General features: G+C 35.3%; 1 protein-coding gene across 1 annotated transcript in view; it reads left to right on the top strand.

Moving 5' to 3' along the window:
• The window catches only part of CDH2 (cadherin 2), a 273767-nt gene that overhangs the window by 31657 nt on the left and 220346 nt on the right, over window positions 1-21764 (top strand). The window contains exon 2 of the mRNA XM_049769551.1: window positions 9128-9239. Coding sequence (XP_049625508.1) covers window positions 9128-9239 — 112 coding nt within the window. The remainder of the gene's footprint in view (window positions 1-9127; window positions 9240-21764) is intronic.

Below are 21764 nucleotides of genomic sequence, written 5' to 3'. Positions count from 1 at the left end.
TGTAGTAGACCTCACTTCACCAATGTTCCCACAATGCATCCTGTACCATCACCCGTTGTCACTTGGCCTGCCTTTATAACAGGCCCTTTTTAAGTTTAGATTGTTATAGATTGGATCTGTTGATTCTATTGTTAGTTGATTTTGGCTTGGATATTAATTCTGTCCTTTTTTAACTCCACCAATGCAACTGAGAACACTTAACCCTGATCACCATCTGTCTCCCCCTTTTTAATTTTATAGAAAATGCAGAAATATGAAGTAAAATGGAGTAACTTGTGCTCCCTGGTTCTATGAGAAAAGGAGGCACTCCTATTTAAAAGATAAAAGAGGTGGTAGTTTTTTGCATAGGTGCAGCAAAAGGTGGGGAAAAACAGAAAGAAAAAAATTTGGCCTAAAAGCAGGGTGTTTCTACCCATGTAGCATATTGCCATATGTCCAACTACAAGATTCAGGCATACTAAATTGTCTAGTGCCAAAATCTTTTTTTACGGTCCCAGGAAAAGTTCTCAATCACGGTTGTCTCAGTCAGGCCTTAATAATTAGAGATCTTGGGTTTTGCACAGATCTTACGTTGAACTCAGGATGTCATGAAGTGTCTACTGGTTTTCTCACCCTTAGTTGGCAAGGCAGAGAAATCCACCCTGAAAGCAAGCTGTTGCCGTTTCCAAGTCACCAGGGTGTCATATGAACACACCCTGGGGCAAGTTAGTGCCAGGGCAGCATTAGGGACTTCCCTTGTAGATTTGATTCCTGGTGCTGGTACAGAAAATATGCTGGTTCCAAGGATAGGATCCAAGGTTCCGTAGTGAACTATGGATGTCCGATCAACTGAAGCCTCAGTCTACTAGAATTTCCTACTAAACAAATCTAAAAAAAGGTGCGGAAAACTACATCTGTATAAGAAAATACACATAAGAATTATACCTATTATGGAAATACACCTAAAGAAATTATAAAGGAAATAAACATATTCCATTTAAGTCTTTAGAAATAGTCTAATTGAGTGGGGATAAAATCTGAAGCACAGCTTCAGCCTGCTACATGGTCTTGTAGAGTCTGAAATATGGCTCGCAGCAGTCACGGATCAAAAAATGTCCTTGAGCCAAAAGTCTCTCAAAAGCTGAATCCACTAGTGAGCAACAGTCCACAGCAAAGGGAAGTGTGAGAAAAGGGGCTGCCGAGAGCAAATCAGCCGGCTGGGCAGCTGCTTTTAAGCTTTGGGAGCTGGCTAGAATCTGGTTGGTGTGTGTGTGTGTGTGTGTGTGTGTGTGTGTGTGTGTGTGTTTGTGTGTGTGTGTGTGTGTGTGTGTGTGTAGGACATTCTGTTTCCTGAGGAGTTAAAAACTGAGGGTAAAAAAGGTTAACTAGGGAGAAATAATAAATCAGGGTTGAGAGAATGAAAGGATTTGTAAAGTGGTAAGCAGGGATGGGGGAAGGAAGGATTATATACAATAGACTATATACAACATAGGCAGGCATTATGTAAAATACAGACAGGCATTAGTCAGACATAGAGTTGGTCACCACATACTCACATGCATACATAGACGGGCAATGACAATTAAACCAGAGATTGCAGTTGTAAAACTGTCCCAGGTAGAAGGGTCAGAGTACTTAAGTAATATAAACCTGGCAGGTCATATGGAAAGACTTTTTTTTTTTTTTTAATTTTTATTGTGACCAAAGTGCATTACAAATCTTTCACTGCATCATTTATGGTACATAGTGACAATGAATGAGGGGCATTCCCACCACCAGTGCTGTCCTCTCTCCGCCCCTGTTCCCAGTATGCATCCTATATCTCCCTCCTCTACATCCCAGAATGCTAGTGCAACTGGTCTCCACTTCATAGCTTATTGTAGACTGAGCATCTATTCCACCGTCATTGGAGATAAAAAGGATAAGAAAAAAGACAGAAAAAAATTTGGTGACAACTACCAAAAAAAAGAAAGAAGAGAGAGAAAAAAAAAGAAAGAAAAATGGAAGAAAAAAGAAAAAAAATGGACCCTGAAAATAAAATAAAAATAAATCTCTAAATAATAACCACAAGAGTGAAAAAGAGAGAAAAGTGGAAGAAAAAAGAGAACGAAAATAAAGTCAAAAACTAACAAATCAAAACAAAACAAGAAAAAGTATGGGTGCTGGAGTGGTAGGGTTTGGCGTTCCCCCACTATTTTTTTTTTTTTTTTTTGCATAGGCACAGTAAGCATTGGAGAAGAAAGGGAATTCTCGTGGCCTAAGAGTTTCAGGGTTTCTCCATCCTTGAAGCATACCATCATGGGATCAATCCCTGGCTCCATATATACTCATTACCCCATCCCAAAGGCTTTTTTGTGATGCCAGGAAAGTTTCCTCTAGGTTGTGTGTGAGAAAGTCAAGCCACTGTAGCTAGTGATCTTGGTATGTGCGCAGGTCATAGGTCAGGGTCTAGGATAGAGTCTCTAAGGTTCTAGAGGTTCCTATCCATCATTGTTGTCCTGTTCAGTCTTCTGTAACACTTGCTCCCTGTTTTTGTTCAGTCCCTAAGCCGAAGCCTAGGATATTATGGATCCAAAGGTTCTGCTCAGTCTCTGTTGTCTAAGTTGGACCTCTGCAATAAGACATCTTGTTGTTGTTGTTGTTGTTGTTTTTTATGTGTCCTGGGCTACAGCCTAGGGTAGGGTTTTCCTTATTAGATCCAAGGTAGGCTCTGTTCAGTCACGGTTGTCAAAGTCAGTTTTCTGTTGTTGGTGCTCTTGTTTTTCACAGTTCAGAGGACGATAGCTCTTCTGATTTCCATTTAGTGTTAGGTGATGTGATAGGACAGCCTGGTCTTAGGTCAAGTTTTCCTTTCTTCGTTGTCATATCAAAACTGTCACAAGTTGTGCCAGAGTAGTGTTATAAATCTCCCAATGGAGCTTAGTTCCTGGTGGTGTTGCCCGGTGCTGTATCATTTCTACATCGGGGATCTGGGATTTCAAATTGGACTAACACTGTCCAATCTCCTGGGGACTGGTTGTATCCACATGACACATGTTCAGGATGGGAGGCACCCTTCTGCTAAAAGAGTGAGCTCTTATCCCTAGAAGATAAGATCTTGTTTCTGTGCCTATGGTTTCCCCCTTTTTTACTGTGGCCATACAAAAACTTATGGTGTCATACTGTGTTGCTGGTGCTATTCTGGGTAAGGATGACAGGCTGCACACACAGTCTCTGTCGTCTGGTTTTGTTCTGAGCTTTTATCCCAGTCAAGGCTTTTTGTACCAAGCAGCACCAAAAATGGTAAGGATAGAGAAAAAATGTATATATTAAAATAGAACAAATAAATAAAACTGAGTTAAAAAGAAAAGGTATTCAAATTAAACAAGTGGTGGAGGAGGCTACTTGTATATTTAGGAATACACATCTTAAGATGCATTGTTATACAGTTATTGAGCTTCCATAGGCAATATAAGACTCCCAATTAAGTCTTTTGATATATTCTTGTGGGGAGTAAAAGCCAAGGTACTTTTCGATTCACAGGCCTTGAAATTGAGCTTGAGAGATGCTTTACTGCATTACGGGATCATATAGTGTCTTTGAGCTGGGAGTTTTGCTGAGGCCGATTCCTGTATCGTGGAACAGTCCACGATTTGGTGGGGGTGAGAGGGACCATAAAGCATGACTCAGCAGGCGTGCTGGTTGTAGTTCTTTGCCGAGGCATGAGAACGGGGACCTAGAGGGTGTCTTTCACTGAGGAGCTAGAAGGTGGGCTGTTGGGGCAGGAGGTCAATCTTGGTGCCTACCGAGTTAGGAACTGAGGGTAAAGAGGGTTAAATTAGGGGAAGATAACGGATCTGGATTGGGAGATGAGGGGGTACAAGAAACACAGGGGTAGAGGAGAGGCAATACATGACAGGGGCTATATACAATATATATGAATTGTTTGTTTCGGCTTGGAGTCAGTATGGAAAGTCACGTCCATAAAGACTGACTTTTCAATTCCTAGGCAAATCATCATTTGTGAGGGTAAACAGTGCTGGAGAAAGGCTTCCTGGGTTAGATTGTACATTGAACATTCTTAAAACAACCATAATTTTCAAGTCTAGAATCCTAAGTAATATGGTAATGAGCACTGTAAAAGGAGTCTACACCATAAAGTATTGTCTAAAGGCTCTTGAGCATCCAGTTTTCTTTCCTTAAAGCAAACTGAAAACATGGGCATTACTAGCTTGAATTGAAAAAAATTACAAAAACATACTCAATGTATGAACATTGTAGCAAGAATCTATAGTATGCTGTTGCCTACTCCAGTGGTAGTTGTGGACACAAATATTAAATCATGTTAGCAGCCATAATCAAATGGGAAATTAATAGATTTAATACTTGTTAAGACATCATAATGAGAGACTGTATTTGGAGTCTAATAATATATAACACTGTAATGCAAAACTAGGGCAAACAAGCTCTATTTCCAAGAACGACTGTGAACGAAATGATTAAAAAGTTATTATAGACATTAAAACTAAGACAGTAAAACATTCTTACACTTAGCATGTAGTGGGAGTCCGCAGCTTCCAGATTTATCCTGTACCTGTTTCTGTGGGTAAAACTATTAGACCATTGTTATAGACATCTATAAAGAACAGGTAATTGAACAACTGCTTAATCTAAACAGCAGTATCAGTTACTGCAGGTCTCTGAAGTATAAAAGAGAATATAAACTTTTGTATTTTTCCTGTTCCATTATTACAGTTTCTTTCCTTCTTGTCACTATACTCTGGATCCAATGGTGTTCAAGACGACAATTATTTAGCCCACTGAGTTTCTTCATGTAGTTTTTCACATTTAAATATTCACATATAAATACCATATACATATATACATATATGTATATATAAATATACCACATATAAGTGATACATTCTGTATTTATCCTTCTGGCTTACTTCATTTAACATTATATCTTATAGTTCCATACATGTTGCTACAAATTCCATGATTGCATCATTCTTTATACTTTTGTACATAATACATCTTCACTCATCTCTTGTTGAAAGTGCAGTTTGATTTCAACTCTTAGCTATTTTTTTGAGTGCTGCAATGAATAGCTGTGTGCATACATTCTTTTCGATGGAAGTTTTTCCATTCTGGGGATAGAGACCCAAAACAAGGACTGCTGGTCATACGACAGCTAAATTTTTAGTTTACTGAAAACACTCCCTACTGCTTTCCATAAGGGTTGTGGACCAGGCAACATTCCCAGCAGCTGTGGATGAGAGTTCCTTTCTCACCACATCCCCTATAACAGATTGTTTCCAGTATTTTTGAAATGTGCCATCCTTATTGGTGTAAGATGATACCTCATTGTCTTAATTTAGATTTACCTAATGATAAGTGATGAGCATTTTTTATGTGTCTATTGGCCATCTGTTAGTTTTCCTCAGAGAAGTGTCTGTTCATTTCCTCTCCCCATTTTTTGATGGGAATTTTAGATTCTGTGTAGGTAACCTCTGTGAATGCTTATATATATTAGATATCAAAATATCTGAAGTTTTGAGTGCGAAAATTTTCTCCCATTAAATTATCCATCTTCTAATTTTAGTCGGTTTTTCTGTTGCCATAAAGAAAAATTTTAGCTTGATGTAGTCCCAATTATTTCTGGTTTTATGCTATAGCACTTGCCATTGGCATCCTATCATTGGGAGACTTCTTTGAGTTCTAAGTCTTATAGAGTTCTGCCTATGTTTTCCTCAATGAACTTTATTAATTTGGGTCTAATCTCAAGGTGTTTAATCTACTTTGAATTCACTTTTGTCTAAAGTGTAAGATATATATCAATCTTAAATTTCTTACACGTAGTTAGCCAATTGTTTCAATACTATTTGTTGAAGAGACTGTCTTTCTTCCATTTCAAATTCTGTACTCCTTTGTCAAAGATTAGTTAATCATAAACTTGGGTTTGTCATTAAATATTCTATTCTGACCTACTGGTCTGTCTTTGTTCCAATACCATGCTGTTTTGATCACAATGGCTTTATGGTAGAGTTTCAAATTAGGTAATGAGATGCCTCCCAGTTTCTTGTTTTACAATATGGTTTGGCTACCCTAAGTCTTTTATAGTGCCACACAAACTTTATGACTATTCTAAGTCTTTGAAGAATGTTGTATGAATTTGAATAGAGATTGCATTGAATGTATAGTTGTTTAGGAAAGATGGCCATTTTGATGATGTTGATTATTCTAATCCATGAGCATGGAACCTTCTTCCATTTCCTTAGGTCTTCAGTTTCTTTCTGAAGTGTTTTGAAGTTTTCGTGGTATAGGTCTCTCACATCTCTTGTTAGGTTATTTATTAGATACTTGATAGTTTTGGACAATATTTTAAATGGGTTAGACTCTTAGATCTCTTTCTCCTCCGAGTATTATTTGTATAAAGGAATGCAGCTCTCTTTTGTATATTGACTTTGTAGCCAGCCACTTTGCTGTATTGGCTTATTGTTTCAAGGAGCTTTTCTGTGGACTCTTTAGGGTTGTCAATGTATATCATCATTTCATCTACAAATAGAGATAGTTTTACTTCCTCTTTTCTGACTTGGATTCCTTTTATTTTCTTCTATATCTGCTATTGCTATTACTAAGATCTATAATACTATTTTGGATAAGTGTAGAGACAGTTGGACATTCTTGCCTAGTGCCTGACATTAATGGAAATGATTCAGATTTTCACCATTAAGAATTATGTTGGCTGTGGTTTTTTTTATATAGCTATTACTGTCTTGAAAAAGGTTCTTTCCACACCTGTTTTGCTAAGAGATGTCATTATGAATTGGTGTTAGATTTTGTCAAATGATATCTCTGCATTCATTGATATGATCATGTGATTTTTATCCTTTTACTGAGTTGGAGTATGATGTTGATTTGCATATATTGGACCATCCTTGACTCTCTGGGATGAAACCCACTTGGTCATAATGTATACTTTTTTTGATGTGTTATTGGTTTGTTTTGCTAAGATTTTATGAAGTATTTTTGCATCCATGTTCATTAATGAGATTAGTCCATAGTTTTCTTTCTTGGGAATATCTATGTCAGCTTTGAGAATGAGCATGAAGGTATTAGAGAAGATTCCCATCTTCTTGATATTTTGTAAGAGTCTAAGGATCAATGGTAGTAACTTTTCTTTGAATGTTTGAGAAAAGTCACCCATAAATCGGCCTGGTTTTGGACTTTTATTCTTGGGTAATTTCTTAATTACTGTTTCTTTTTCCTAACTTATGTTTGCTGTTTAGGCTTTCTCCTTCCTCCTCATTCAGTATTGGGAGATGATATTTTTCCAGAAATCTGTCCATTTCTTCTAGGTTCTCTAGCTTAACTGAGTATAGTTGGTCATAATAAATTCTTATTGATGTATTGGATTTCTTGGGGTTCTGTTGTAACCTCTTCGCTTTCATTTCTGATACAATTTATTTAAGTATTTTCCCTTTATTTCTTTGTCAATCTTGCCAGCAGTTTATCTTATTTATTCTTTAAAAATAAACAACTCCTGATCTCATCAATTCTTTGTATTGTTCTCTTTGTATATTGTTGTTTTTTGCTCTGTTTTTTATTATTTCTTTTCGTTTCTTATCTTAATCTACATGTACATGAATACTGTTGCATAATGTGAATATTGATTATTTGAACATTAGGTAATCTCCAGATTCTATAGTCATAATCAGGCAGACCAGACATTCAGCAACTGTGTGAAAAATAATTATTTTATAAGGATATTCCAAAAATGCAATTCAGTATAAACGGCACCTATATAAAGGTACTTCCTTCTGACTCTGCATCCTTGCTTTTGTAATCCTTTCTTACACATAAGCAGGTTGACAGTTGTTTGCAAATTTGCTGCAGTGAACTAATATTTCACCATTGTTCATTTGAGATTAAATAATAATGATACTTAAAAATAATTGAATTTGCTTTCTTTTCTCAAATCTGAAAGTATAGTTTAATTTAGATTTGTCTGCATTTGTAACATTTTTAAGTTGGAATACTTATGTGCTTAATTCAGGTAGTTCTTGAATTTGTAAGGTTGCACTATAGTGCATAGCTCAGAGAATGTTAAGGTCTCTGCTTCTGGGGCTTCCATTTTCCTTCATCTCAGAGTCAGAGCTGTCTCACCAGTGCAAACTGATCCTTACCTCAGGTAATTTAGTTGTAACATATATAACTATTATAAGGATTTATTGAAGATTAATATAATAATTCTATAATAGTATCAGAGGACTGGAAGAAGTAGTGAAACAATCTTGAAGGCTAGCACTTGGTATGATCAAGTTTTAATATATGAATAAATAACTACTGTAAGTATCATGGTTGATTCTAGATTAAGTTACTTTCTCACTTTTACACACACATTTTATAGATATGCAAATGCATATGTATATGCATACATAGATCAGTATGGTTTTGGGGGCATAGCATTGCTTGTGGTTCTTGGGGGCTATGTGCTCAGGAGTTATGCCCAGTGGTGGTTGGTGCTGAGTGAGGTGGGGGCCCTACTGTGATGTGGATGGAACCTTAGGTCTCTGGCATGAAAAGCATGACTTTTAATGAAACCTGCCCTTCAAATGTGAGGCATAAATATAGTTCATTTTTCTTAGAGTAAAATACCCATTTTTAAAATATCAATATATTGCAGCTTTATTGCTTGTAAATAAGCAACAATGGAAAAAACTCATAATCCTAGAACTAATGATAATACAAATTAATATACTTGAGTGTATATTTTTCTTAAAAAATTGTTGGTACTGGTGATTTGTGGAGTCTGAATAGTGCCAGGCAATCTGTCACTCCTATGTCACTCCACTTAATGCTAAATTTTTTTTTTCACAGCATCAATGACCATTTTAATGGAAATATTCAGCCTTTGGAAAAACCTGGAACGTATTATTTAGATTTTACTGGACAGGACAAGTGGGACAAGTGGGATTTGTTTCTTCTAATCCAGTTATCAAAAAGATTAAACCTTTGCCCTCTGCATTCTAATTGTATCTATTTGGAAACAAAGGGTAGTTGTTTGTAGAAGATAGTTGAAAAATGAGGCTTTATGCCAAGGAGAATGTTTCTCAGCTGAAGGAGGTAGCAATCATGGCACACATTTTTTTTTCTTGTGTTGCAGGCATCTGTAGAGGCTTCTGGTGAAATCGAATTATGCAAGACTGGATTTCCTGAAGATGTTTACAGTGCAGTCTTATCGCAGAATGTGCATGAAGGACAGCCTCTCCTCAATGGTACCATCTCAAAAGATATATTTATACAGACACTGTCTATGCTCTTGAAACAAATTAGCCATTAAAAAGTCTCTAAATCATCGCTACTGTATAACAAGTATGAATTTTTCACAATCACTATAATGAGACTGTAGGGACTTTATTTTAGGATTACTGAAGAGCTCATGAATCTCTTATGTACATAATTGGAAGGCTCCTGATCTCTTCAAAACTTCGTATTTCTCCTTTTTGAAATTTACATTAAAACCACTACACAACTAATTTATGGTTTTTCTACATACATTTGACTTACCTTGAGTAATAATATTTACAAAATATTCTAACGATTTAGCAAATTATAGCAAAAACTTCTCCATGGTATTTTAAATTAAATAATAAATATTTGAAAACTGAAAAAACCCTATTTTTAGCTAAATTTCAATGAACAGATAACCAAGTGAAGTCTGAACTAAGGAACATGTATTTTTGTTATGATATTGTTTATAGAAATTAAAAGGTAGATAATTTAATTATGGCTAGTGTGAATTTCAAGTGTATACACAGTTCCTATTACGAATCACATTTATTATAATTATAATGTGAAACTTATTGCCAGTGAGTTTAGATAAAATAAGAACTAAAACTTAAATATCAAAAGCAAACCTAGACGTTTTTTCTTTTATCTTTAATCAAAATTGAACACAATTTTTGATTAGTGGTATTTTCTTGGGCTTATTTATCATTACATGAAATGTCATTGAAATGTGAGAGCAAGAAGAATTGATTAGTAAGTTGTATTTAAATGCTGTTTCCCTGCAAATTGTGCCTATCTTCAAGACTGTTTCAGAGAACTGCTTTTAGAGAATCTATGTAACCTCAGCTAATTAATTTACACAGAGCTTGACCACATAGCCTTAATTGAAGTGTCCTTACAGCACTGAAAAACTGTAATGCTACAACACTTAAGATTACCATAGACAGAAAGCTTTGAAATAAAATAGCTTCTTAACTACTGAGATTCTATTTTCACTTCTACCTGATTTTTCTGAAGCTAAATTTTAATGGAAGATATCCTCTGATCTTAGCCTGATAACATAGTATTTTAATGAGTGAATGTTTAAATTAGTCTGTCTCCACACTGAATTTCTATCTTGCTTTCTGGTAATGATTGGCAACACAAAGTTCCAGGTGAAATAAAAGCTTAGATTTTGCTTAGCTTATTATTGTGTCTTGGAATTCTACACCTTTGTTATTTTCTTTAAATCTGTAAATTATTGTGTTGCATCCTAAGATATGTACAACCTGTAAATATTATTTAAATGCTGAGAATGGTGTTATGGTTCTGTATAGAAGTTCACATAGATAAAAGTTATGATTGGGATTTGTTAAATTTTTTGTTTATTTTGTCTCAGTTTTTGGGGGGATAAATTCTGTGGGGTCACCTCTGGGGGTTCTTGGCAGTCACCAGTGCTAAAGCAGTAGTTCAGCCCGAGGGGATGCTGTCCCAGGAGTTTAGCTCGAGGCCCTCAGCATTTAAGACATGTGCTACTACTATTTGTCTATCTCCTTGGCACCTGAATTGTTGGTATTTTTGAAATGTACTGGTGAGAGTTGTTTTTTAATGGATAATTCCTTCTATATTTTTTTGCCTAAAAGCTAGTTAAAATTTTTTGGTTATAAATAAACACATGGTTTGTCACTAGAGATCATTAGATTTAAGATGAAATTCATTAGCATGTTGAATAATTTTGAACATGAAAGCCTAGTTTCTACTTATTAGACAATGCTGATGATTGGAGAAATTGAACTTAACTATTTGTCAGAGTGCTTTTGGTGTAATTCAGAAACAGAATTTTTGTTAGAATTCTAAGTGTGAAAGATGGAAGGAAATACATTTGACTTTGGTCTCTAGTCATCATTGTGAAGTGTGTGACAGTGTCTATTAGCATGTGTTTAGTTTGGAGGTGCTTAATTGATCATTTTTATGTTAATATTCTTTAAAACTTTTTCATGACACACCATTACCTTTTTCTTTTTTATTCATAGTTTATGATACAGGGCATTTATGTCCATGAATATGTTAAATGGGACATAGGATAATTGAAGTTAAAAATATTCTTTCGTTAGAAAATCCACCATGCCCGATTTTTAAGGAAGAAATTACTTGGTCCTTTGTAAATTACCAAAATTTCTTTTTACAAGAGTACTGGCATCACTTATATTTTCTTTGGAAAATAGTTACTTTAAAGAATCAAATATTTTTACTTTTTAGAGTTTCAGTGGGTTGATAATCCAAAACTGTATGCACTGAATCTAATTTCCATGTTTCTTAATTGTATTCATGAATTCTGTGTACTGCAATACATCTATTTACCATATATACAATGCTTAAAAAGTTCTATTGCTAGAATGATAGCTTTTGCCAGGGCTTTGTGACTTACAGTATTTAAAGTTAGAAGCAACTGAATATACACTATGAAAAGAGTTTTCTAAGGTATTAGCCTCATAGCAAGTTCTACCATATTAAATTGACCTTTGAATGTGAGAACCTGTTGAAATTTTAACTCACATCTCTTGATGCTTTCTTTAGTTTCTTTTTTGTTTTTGTTTTTGGGCCACACCCAGTGGCACTCAGGGGTTACTCCTGGCTCTGTGCTCAGAAGTCGCTCCTGGGGACCATATGGGATGCCTGGGATTCAACCCAGGTCTGTCCCAGGTTATTCACTTGCAAGGCAAATGCCATACCCACTGGCTCCGCCTCACTTTCTTTAAGTTTTTGTTGACGCCATTTGGGGAGAGAATAGCAAGGCTACAACAGTATGCATAGGGGATTTCATAGAATGACTGAATGACCCGTGACATAAGAAAATTTGACCAAAACTTTAATATTTTGTTGTATGCATATTTTAATGTTTTGTGTTTGTTTGTTTCTGTTTTGAAGCCACACCCTGAAGCCCTCAGGGGTTATTCCTGGCTCTGTGATCAGAAATTACTCCTGGCAGGTTTGGTTACCATATGGGGTGTTGGGAAACACCCCAGGTTGGCCACTTTCAAGGCAAATACCCTATTCACTATACTCTCACTCCGATTTCTATAATGCTGTTTGTTATTTTAGCAACTTCAGATTTTGCTTCTATCTTTGCATTTATAGGTTGTTTTAAATGTCTCTTTCATATATAGTGCTAAGGAGATTCTTTTTTTTTTTAACTTATTTTCTCTAATGGTATTTTCTTTGGGCATATATTTAAAAGTAGGATTACTAGGACAAAAAGAAGGTAGTGTATGACTATTTTTTTTACTTTTGTAGGATGTCTTCATAGGGTTGAAAGTATACTGATTCTTTTTTTGGCTTTATATTACCATTCCATTTTTATGATTTTTAAAATTTTGCTGTTTCCCCACAGGTGACAAACATTCCTTTTTATCCTGTAGTGTTCTCTGTATTTGCCTTTGCATGTAAGGATTAATTTTAATGCATGACAGACATTTTTACCTTGAATTTTTCTATTCTGTTTTAAAAGCATTTGTTATCAACCCCTTTATTTATCAGATAATCAAATTGGAGCTCAGAGAGAGATTCAGGCTTTTCTCCAAGATTTATATAGCTTTTTAGATTGTTAGCTGCAAATATGGAATTAGAACTTAGGTTTCCAGCTTCCTAATTTACTTCTCTGCTGATGAAAAAAAAACACAGTTGTATAACCAAGGGAAGAATGAGTGCAAATTGGTGCTAAACTAAATGTTCAAGGGTCTTATAGCCAGTTTATTTTTGAGCAAGCCTTTATTTCCCTAATTAACACCATGTCCTATGTCTTACTAAATTAATTTAGGAATTTATGATCCTAAGGCAAACAAATCTTCCTATAATTAAAAATATGTCTCAATTAGTGTCAATGTTAGTATTCTTGTACATATACATTTATAAGCAAAATATGCAGGCATTGGAAAATGATATTTATTGTTTAGTATTTAACTTACTCTACTAAAATAGAAAAATCTCTGTGGTCGCACATTACTTGAAAATAAAATAACTGCAATCATAAATTTTCATTCTGTCACCAACAGTGTATCTGACACCATGAAATAACAACCAGACTCTGATATTGCAAAGAGAATCTGGGCTGTTTTTAGTGAGGATTTTAGGAGCGTTTTACTGTGTGTTTGCATTGGTGGTCTGATGCTTAGACATTTTACTAAGTAAAGTTCTCCAACTTTGGTCAATATAAATAGAAACCTGCAATTACCATGATTATTTTCAGTAATTCATTCATACTCACTCGCTCTGGGTAGCACATGATGATTTAATCTCCATTAGATTGGATTTTATTTAGATTAGTTTACTGGATGATTGAGGCTTATTCACATTAAGATATTCAGAGAAAGCTGCAGTATGGTATCTTCAGATGTCAGTAGTGAATATTTTATTAGTTTACTAAAAATACCTATACAATATTGCTAATTTTTAAGTCACATGACTACTTCTGCATGATACATATTATTTGCAAAGCTATACAAATTTTAAGCCTTTCATGGAGGTTAATTGGTTATGAAACCTTGACTCTTGCTTAAATTATTATTTTTTAATTTTAGAAAATAATTATTGCTATTGAATGAAGAAATGTTTTTAAATATTTGAAAAGTAGGTCTGTAACCATCTTGTTTGTAAAGTCAGCCAATCCTTTGCGCTTTAGTGGCTTGTGGTTGATTATGGGAAATGACATTGAATTATTGAAATTGTTTTCTTGCATGTTTTTGATTAGCTCTTAAATAGGGTCTTAGGGTTGGAGAATTTATGTGCTATGAGGCAGTATTATAGTTTATAAGATAAAGTAAGTATATAACAGGATCATAAAAACTAAACTATTACATCCTCGTTCCTATCCTGATCATTTAAATTCTAATATGTAGAATTTTTGCACCTTTTGACTTATTATTTTAGGTTTAGTTTTTGTAATAAAATAAAAAAAAACACAAGAAGAAAAATTGGGTAGTTTCTTTTCTTTTCTTTTTAAAATCCTTTGGAAATTATTTAAAGTCTTTAGTATGTTATTATTTAAAGTATTTAGTCTTTTGCATGAAGTGATTTCTGTTTCTTCACAATGTGATAATCAGATCTGCATTCAAGAAAACAACTCACTGTTTTATATCTGCCATATGTATAAAAATATTAGCAAGCAGGTGGAAAAATTGTTTTACTAACATTCACAAAGCATACTATTGTTCTCTGTGCTGCAATCGATGCATATACTCCTGCAATAATTCTATTATATTATTTGAAAAAAATGTTTACTATTTGAACCTCTTTTGATGTTCTTCTTGGGTCTTTAGTAAATATAAAGTAGGGTGTAGAAAGTAAACCCAGAAAATAGATGAAGTATATGATACTATAAAACTTGATTCTGTGTAGAAGATTAAAGTAGTGAAGGGAAATTGTGGAAATATATAGTTCTGCAATTTCAATTCATCAGGGGAAGTATCATTGCATTGGTGCCATCTAAATAGGAAGAGTGATATTGGAGGTGGTCTTAGAGTTTTATATAACTTAGGGAAGGAATATGCAATACAGAGGACACAACAAATGCAGGGGTTTTGGAGTAGGAGTTTGTATGCAATTTTAAGGAGCTGCAAGGAACTTGTGTGACCAGAGAGGAGGAGAAAAAAGGGATGTGCAGGACTGGGATGATAGTTTGGCAGATACGACCCTTCCCTTGCATGCAGCCAGCCTGGGTTTGATTCCCAAGCACCTCAGGAGTAACCCCTGAACTCCAACTTGGGAGTGGTTTCAAAAAACAGTCAAAGAAAAGGAAAACAGCACTGGAGCAGTCTTGGATCACTCCATGGTCCCTTTGGAAAAAGAGACTGAGGTTGAGGTGGCCAGTAGAGGTTTTTTGGGGGGCCAGAGCTGTAGCATAGCAGGTAGGGCATTTGGCTTGAGTGTATAAAGTTGTAACTTTTTTTTTTTTTTTTTAGTTTTTTGGGCCACACCTGGTGGCACTCAAGGGTTACTCCTGCTCTGAACTCAGAAATCACTCCTGGCTTAGAGGACCATATGGTGTACTGGGGATAGACCCTGCATCTGTCCTGGGTCAGCCATTCGGAAGGCAAAATGCCATACTACTGTGCTACCACTTCGGCCCTAAAGACATAACATTTTTATTGGCTTATTAGTTATACACATATATAACTTCACTATATATAATCATAAATTTTCAGTATATAATCATGTATATGGTTTAACTTATATAAACATAACTTTTTATTGACTTATTAGTTTATAGATATTTGTATTTTTTTTGTATTTTACCCTTGTCTTTAGTGCTTATATAAATATGTGTGCAAATATCTATTTTTTGAGTACCTGTTTTCGATTCTCTTGGATATATGTATCTGGTTTTTTAATTACAGAGGTCGTGTGGTGCTTTAGTGTTGTAGCTTATGGGAACTGTTGAACTTTTCAATGAAACCATTTTATAGCTCCACTAGCTTCATACATGGGTACTATATATGCATTCTCATCAATAATAAATTTAACTTTATTTCTTTTTATTATTTTTTATTTAAACAAATTTATTACATACATGATTGTGTTTGGGTTTCAGTCATGTAAAGAACACCACCCATCACCAGTGCAACATTCCCATCACCAATGTCTCAAATCTCCCTCCTCCCCACCCAACCCCCGCCTGTACTCTAGACAGGCTTTCTATTTCCCTTGTACATTCTCATTATTAGGATAGTTCGAAACTTAGTTATTTCTCTAACTAAACTCATCCCTGTTTGTGGTGAGCTTCATGAGGTGAGCTGTAACTTCCAGCTCTTTTCTCTTTTGTGTCTGAAAGTTATTATTGCAAGAATGTCTTTCATTTTTCTTAAAACCCATAGATGAGTGAGACAATTCTGCGTTTCTCTCTCTCTCTCTCTCTCTCTCTCTCTCTCTGACTTATTTCACTCAGCACAATAGATTCCATGTACATCCATGTATAGGAAAATTTCATGACTTCATCTCTCCTGACAGCTGCATAATATTCCATTGTGTATATGTACCACAGTTTCTTTAGCCATTCATCTGTTAAAGGGTATCTTGGCTGCTTTCACTTGCTTGGAGAGTGCAGTTTCCTCTTTGAAGATGCCTTTAGTCTCAATGTCCTGCAGTGTTTTACCTACATATTCTATATATCTTATGGTTTCGGGTCTTATATTGAGGTCTTTCATCCATTTGGATTTACCCTTCGTACATTGTAGTGGCATACAGTTTCTCAAAGTAGTTTCTGATTACCCTTAGGATCTCTGTCATATCAGTAGTGATTTCTCCTTTTTCATTCCTAATATGAGTTATCAAGTTTTTCTCTCTCTCTCTCTTTTTCTTTTTTAGTTTTGCCAGTGGTCTATCAATCTTGTTTATTTTTTCAAAGAACCAACTTCTGCTTTCATTGATCTTTTGGGTTGTTTTTTGGGTTTCCACTTCATTGATTTCTGCTCTCAGCTTTGTTATTTCCTTCTGTCTCCCTATTTTTGGATCCTTTCATTGAGTACTTTCTAATTCTATGAGCTGCATCATTAAGCTATTCAGGTATGCCCCTTCTTTCCTGATGTGTGCTTGCTAAGCTATAAATTTTCCTCTCAGTACCATTTTTGCTGTGTCCCATAGGTTCTGATAGTTTGTGTCTCCATTGTCATTTGTTTCTAGGAAGGTTTTGATTTCCTCTTTGATTTCATCTCAGACCCACTGGTTATTCAGTATTAGGCTGTTTAAATTCCAGGTATTAAAGTTTTTCTTCTGTGTCCCTTTGTGGTTCACATATAATTTCAGGGCCTTGTGGTCCGCGAAGGTAGCCTGCAAAATTTCTATCCTCTTGATATTATGGAGGTATGTTTTATGTGCTAGCATGTAGTCTATCCTGGAGAATGTCCCACGTACATTAGAGAAGAATGTGTATCCGGGCTTCTGGGGGTGGAGTATCCTGTATATATCTACTAGGCCTCTTTCTTCCATTTCTCTTTTCAGGTCTAGTATATTCTTGTTGGGTTTCAGTCTGGTTGACCTGTCAAGTATAGACAATGACATGTTGAGGTCTCCCACAATTATTGTGTTGTTATTGATATTATTTTTCAGATTTGTCAACAATTGTATTAAATATTTTGCTGAACCCTCATTCGATGCATATATGTTTAGGACAGTGATTTCTTCCTGCTGTACGTATCCCTTGATTAATAGAAAATGTCCATCTTTGTCCCTTATAACTTTCCTAAGTATAAAGTTTGCATTATCTGATATTAGTATGGTCACTCCAGCCTTTTTATTGGTGTTGTTTGCTTGGATGATTTTTCTCCAGCTTTTTATTTTGAGTCTATGTTTGTTCTGACTATTCAGGTGCATTTCTTGTAGGCAGCAGATGGTTGGATTGACTTTTTTGTTCCATTTAGTCACTCTGTGTCTCTTAACTGGTGCATTTAGTCCATTGACATTGAGAGAAAGAATTGTCCTGTGAGTTAGTGCTATCTTTATATCGAAGTTTGTTGTATCTGTTGGTCAGTCTTGTTTTAAAGTAGGCTGTTCAGTTTTTCTTTTAAGAATGGTTTGAGTCTGTAAAGTTTCTGAGCTGTTGTTTGTCTGTGAAACCATGTATTGTTCCTTCAAACCTGAAAGTGAGTTTTGCTGGGTGCAGTATTCTAGGCAAAGCATTTATTTCATTGCGTTTTGTCACTATGTCCCACCACTGCCTTCTGGCCTTCAGTGTTTCCAGTGACAGGTCTGCAGTAAATCTCAAGGATGTTCCCTTGAATGTAATTTCTCTTTTCGATCTTGCTGCTTTCAGATCAGTCTCTATCTGGTATTCGTCATTGTGACTAGGATGTGTCTTGGGGTGTTTTTTCTGGCATCTCTTTTAGTTGATATTCTTCGGGCATGCAGGATTTGATCACATGTATTCATTAGCTCTGGTAGTTCCTCTTGACCGTTGATTCTTCCTGGAGATTTTCTTCCTGGGTCTCTGGGACTCCAATGATTCTTAAGTTGTTTCTGTTGAGCTTATCATAGAGTTCTATTTTCATCTGTTCTTATTCTTTGAGTAATTTTTCCATTGTTTGATTGTTTGCTTTAAGGCTTTTTTCCAATTTGTCCTGCTGTATGGAATTGTTATTCATCTCATCTTCCAGTGTACTAATTCTATGCTCAGGTGCTGTTAGCCCGTGGGAAAGCTCAACCATGTTTTTCTTAAATTCATCTACTGAATTTTTCAGACCTGTTATTTGACCTGAAATTTCAGTTTGGAGTTTTCTGATTTCTATCTTCATATTCTCTTGATTCTTATTAGTGTTGTCTTCTATACTTTCTTTGAGTTCTTTGAACATCTTCCATGTTGCGATTCTAAACTCCTTATCTGAGAGATTGACTAGTTGGTTGGTCATGTTCAAGTCATCAGAGTTGCCATCGTCATGGTCGTGAGGAATGACTCAATAATTCAATTTGCTGTAACATGCATTTATCTAAAAAAATATGTTAAATGAAGTAAACCAGAAGAAGAATAAGTACAGGAGGATCTTCCTTTTATGGTATTTAGAAAAACTGCATGAAGAAATGCAATGGAGTTAATGTAGGTTGTCTAGAACATGCCCCAGAGTATAGTAAGGAGAAGGAAAGAAATTGAGTTGAGGAGAGAAAAACAAATATGAAATTATGGTGATAGGAATCAAGGAGTCTCAGTTGCATTGGTGGTTTTAAGAATGGACAAAAATAAATATTCAAGCCAGAATCAACCAGAAGGAAATCATGAGACCCAACATTTTATAGCCAAAATTAAAATGTCTATGTTATGATGACCGGCTAGCATAGGAAGTGGTGACATGGGATGCACTCTGTAAACATTTGTGGAGGGAAGTTTACACTGATGGTGAGTTTGATCCTGAATCATTATATGTCTGAGACTCAACTATGAATAACTTTGTAAATCACAATGATTTAAATAAAAATATTAGTAAAATAAAATAGAAGGAAGTGGAAGCCTGTAATATTTAGAGAGGGATTTGTGGTGCATTGAGAGCATTTTCCAAAGATGAGAGTAATGTGCTTGCATGATATTAACAAAATCTGGATAGCCAGGAGGAAAAGTGATTATGCAGGAGAAGAGATAATTACTAGGACAATACTATGGAGTAGGCTTGAGAAATGAGATCAAGAGGGACTTAGAACTCTGTTTATGTCAAGCTTCACAGATGTTTTCATGTACCTGCATTTGGAAGCACTCTTTTGTTGAGTCATTCCTAAAATAGTTTAAAATTCCTCATTTTAGCCTGATGATTTTTATGTCAGCAGAAGGTTTTCTCTATAGAAATGGCAAATAGGATAAAAATGAAAATCCCTTGTGGTGTGGGATGATGTATACAGTATTTTCTTTGCTGTAAAATTCTTGACAGATGGTTATCCAGTTTCTGCAAGAATACCATTACCACTGCCTCTCCCCATACCAGGAGGAGATCACTCCCTTACAAAGTCTGCTTTATCTTTGGAGAGCTCTCACTGTTAAAAAGCTATTTCTTAAAAAGTTTCTCTGAAGCATATGTTCCTAAAATTTTTATCCACCGATGTCTGTTTCATATTTTGGCACCATACACAGCAAGCATATTCTCTGATGCTTTCAAATCATTCTCTTAGTCATTTTTTCATTCAATGAGAAATTTTAAACATCTGTCATATACAAGGCAAGGAAGAAGGCAAAGGTGGTCAACAAGGCAGACAAAATCCCTGGAGTAGGAACTTATATTTAGAGATCTTCAAATGCCTAACCATAATCACCCCAGCTCCTTATATATCTGCTCAATATCAAGCAAATTCTTCAGTGGGTCAGAGAATTCTGGTTTGTATACCCCTCATACAGAAGAAAGCTCCCTCCTCAACTGCACTCCTATCGTCTGTGTCCTGTCCACACTACAGAGGCCTTTTTGCCTTTCATGTGAATGTGACACTTCTTTCCAAGTCAGCCTAAGGTGGAATTGGCATTGTTTGCTACTGCATCATTCTGTTGGCTCCTGTTAAGATTGTGGTTATTAAAAACTCCTGGGTATTTTTTATACGAACTGCTTGCCATTTTGCACTTGTAAAATTGATTTTGAATTCAAATGTTGGACCTATAGCTTGATTTTTCACAATCTTCAACACCATCTGATGACCTTAGTGATTATCAGAATACATAATAGCATCAGGAATCAAAGATAGACCTGACTTAAGTTCTCATTTGAATGAAGGGCTACAGCATCACATCTGTAAGTTTTAGACACCATAAGAAATTGATATTGAGCTGCATACAAATACCAGCATATACATGTTCTCTTTTAATCATTTTGTTTCAAGTTACAACAACCTTAAGACATATGTAACACTATTATTTCAACTCATGGCCTATATTATTCTTAAAATAGAATTTCTTAATGTAAGGCATTGGAGAAGCAGCTTTTTTCAGATATATGAATGTATAAGTAGATGGGTTGTAAGATTGCCTCAATTCTGTTTCAGATTCCTACTCAAAATGAGTTGTCATTATTATTTCAAGGATTAGTTTTCATTTAGATAAATAGTGATCTCTTTTTTGATAATGCCATATCTTATTAAACTTATATCTAACTATTGAAAAATCTGTATTTCATGTAGGACTTTATTGTATATTATGTCAATAGAGAGCCTATAAACTTGTAAAACATACGAAGAAATCCTCTACAGTGATCAGAAGTATGGATACTGTATTTTTATTAAAAAATATTGCGGTGTGGTTATAGTAACTTTAAGTTTTGAACCCTGTTTACAAGAGTCCAGAATTTGCTCCTTTTCTCCTTTAACTATTTCTTTTTGAATCATTTGTTGACTCACTCTGGTAAGAATCTGCCTGGTTGTAAGAGGGACATTGCTGACACCTTGATCTAGGACTTTTTTTTACTTCTTTAGAAGGATTAGGGTCCTTCTAAGGATGTCTTACTTTGTTATTATTTTTGAAAAAGGTATCTAAAACTTTTTTCCAATTGGAATAATCTTTGATGTTAATATATTTATGGTGTGTTGTGTCAGGAATGATACTAAGATATCAATGAAAGAGGAAGTGATGCATTTTAGACCATGTTATGTCCCCTTTCTGCCCCCCTCAAAGAGGAGCAGGGTTCATTGTGAAAATGCGTAATTTTTTTGTTTGTTTTTGTTTTTTGTTTTTGGGCCACATCCAGCGGTACTCAGGATTACTCCTGGCTGTCTGCTCAGAAATAGCTCCTGGCAGGCACGGGGGACCATATGGGACACTGAGATTTGAACCAACCACCTTTGGTCCTGGATCGGCTGCTTGCAAGGCAAACACCAATGTGCTATCTCTCCAGGCACCTGATTTGTTTTTATGTAAAATTTTTAGTGATATTAGCAAGTATCCTTTTGACATAGGAATTCATTATATTTTAATTGTACTGGCTTAAATTTGACTGTTATATTATGCTGTATTGTTCTTTTCCATACTTTTAAAATCCCTAATATCTCTATTAACAAGTACAGGAAACAACTCTTTAGAGTTATCT

Source organism: Suncus etruscus, chromosome 3 (assembly GCF_024139225.1).
Source record: "Suncus etruscus isolate mSunEtr1 chromosome 3, mSunEtr1.pri.cur, whole genome shotgun sequence".
Classification (NCBI taxonomy): domain Eukaryota; kingdom Metazoa; phylum Chordata; class Mammalia; order Eulipotyphla; family Soricidae; genus Suncus; species Suncus etruscus.
Note: the sequence above shows the minus strand (reverse complement) of the source record. Positions and strands in the feature narration are given on the sequence as shown.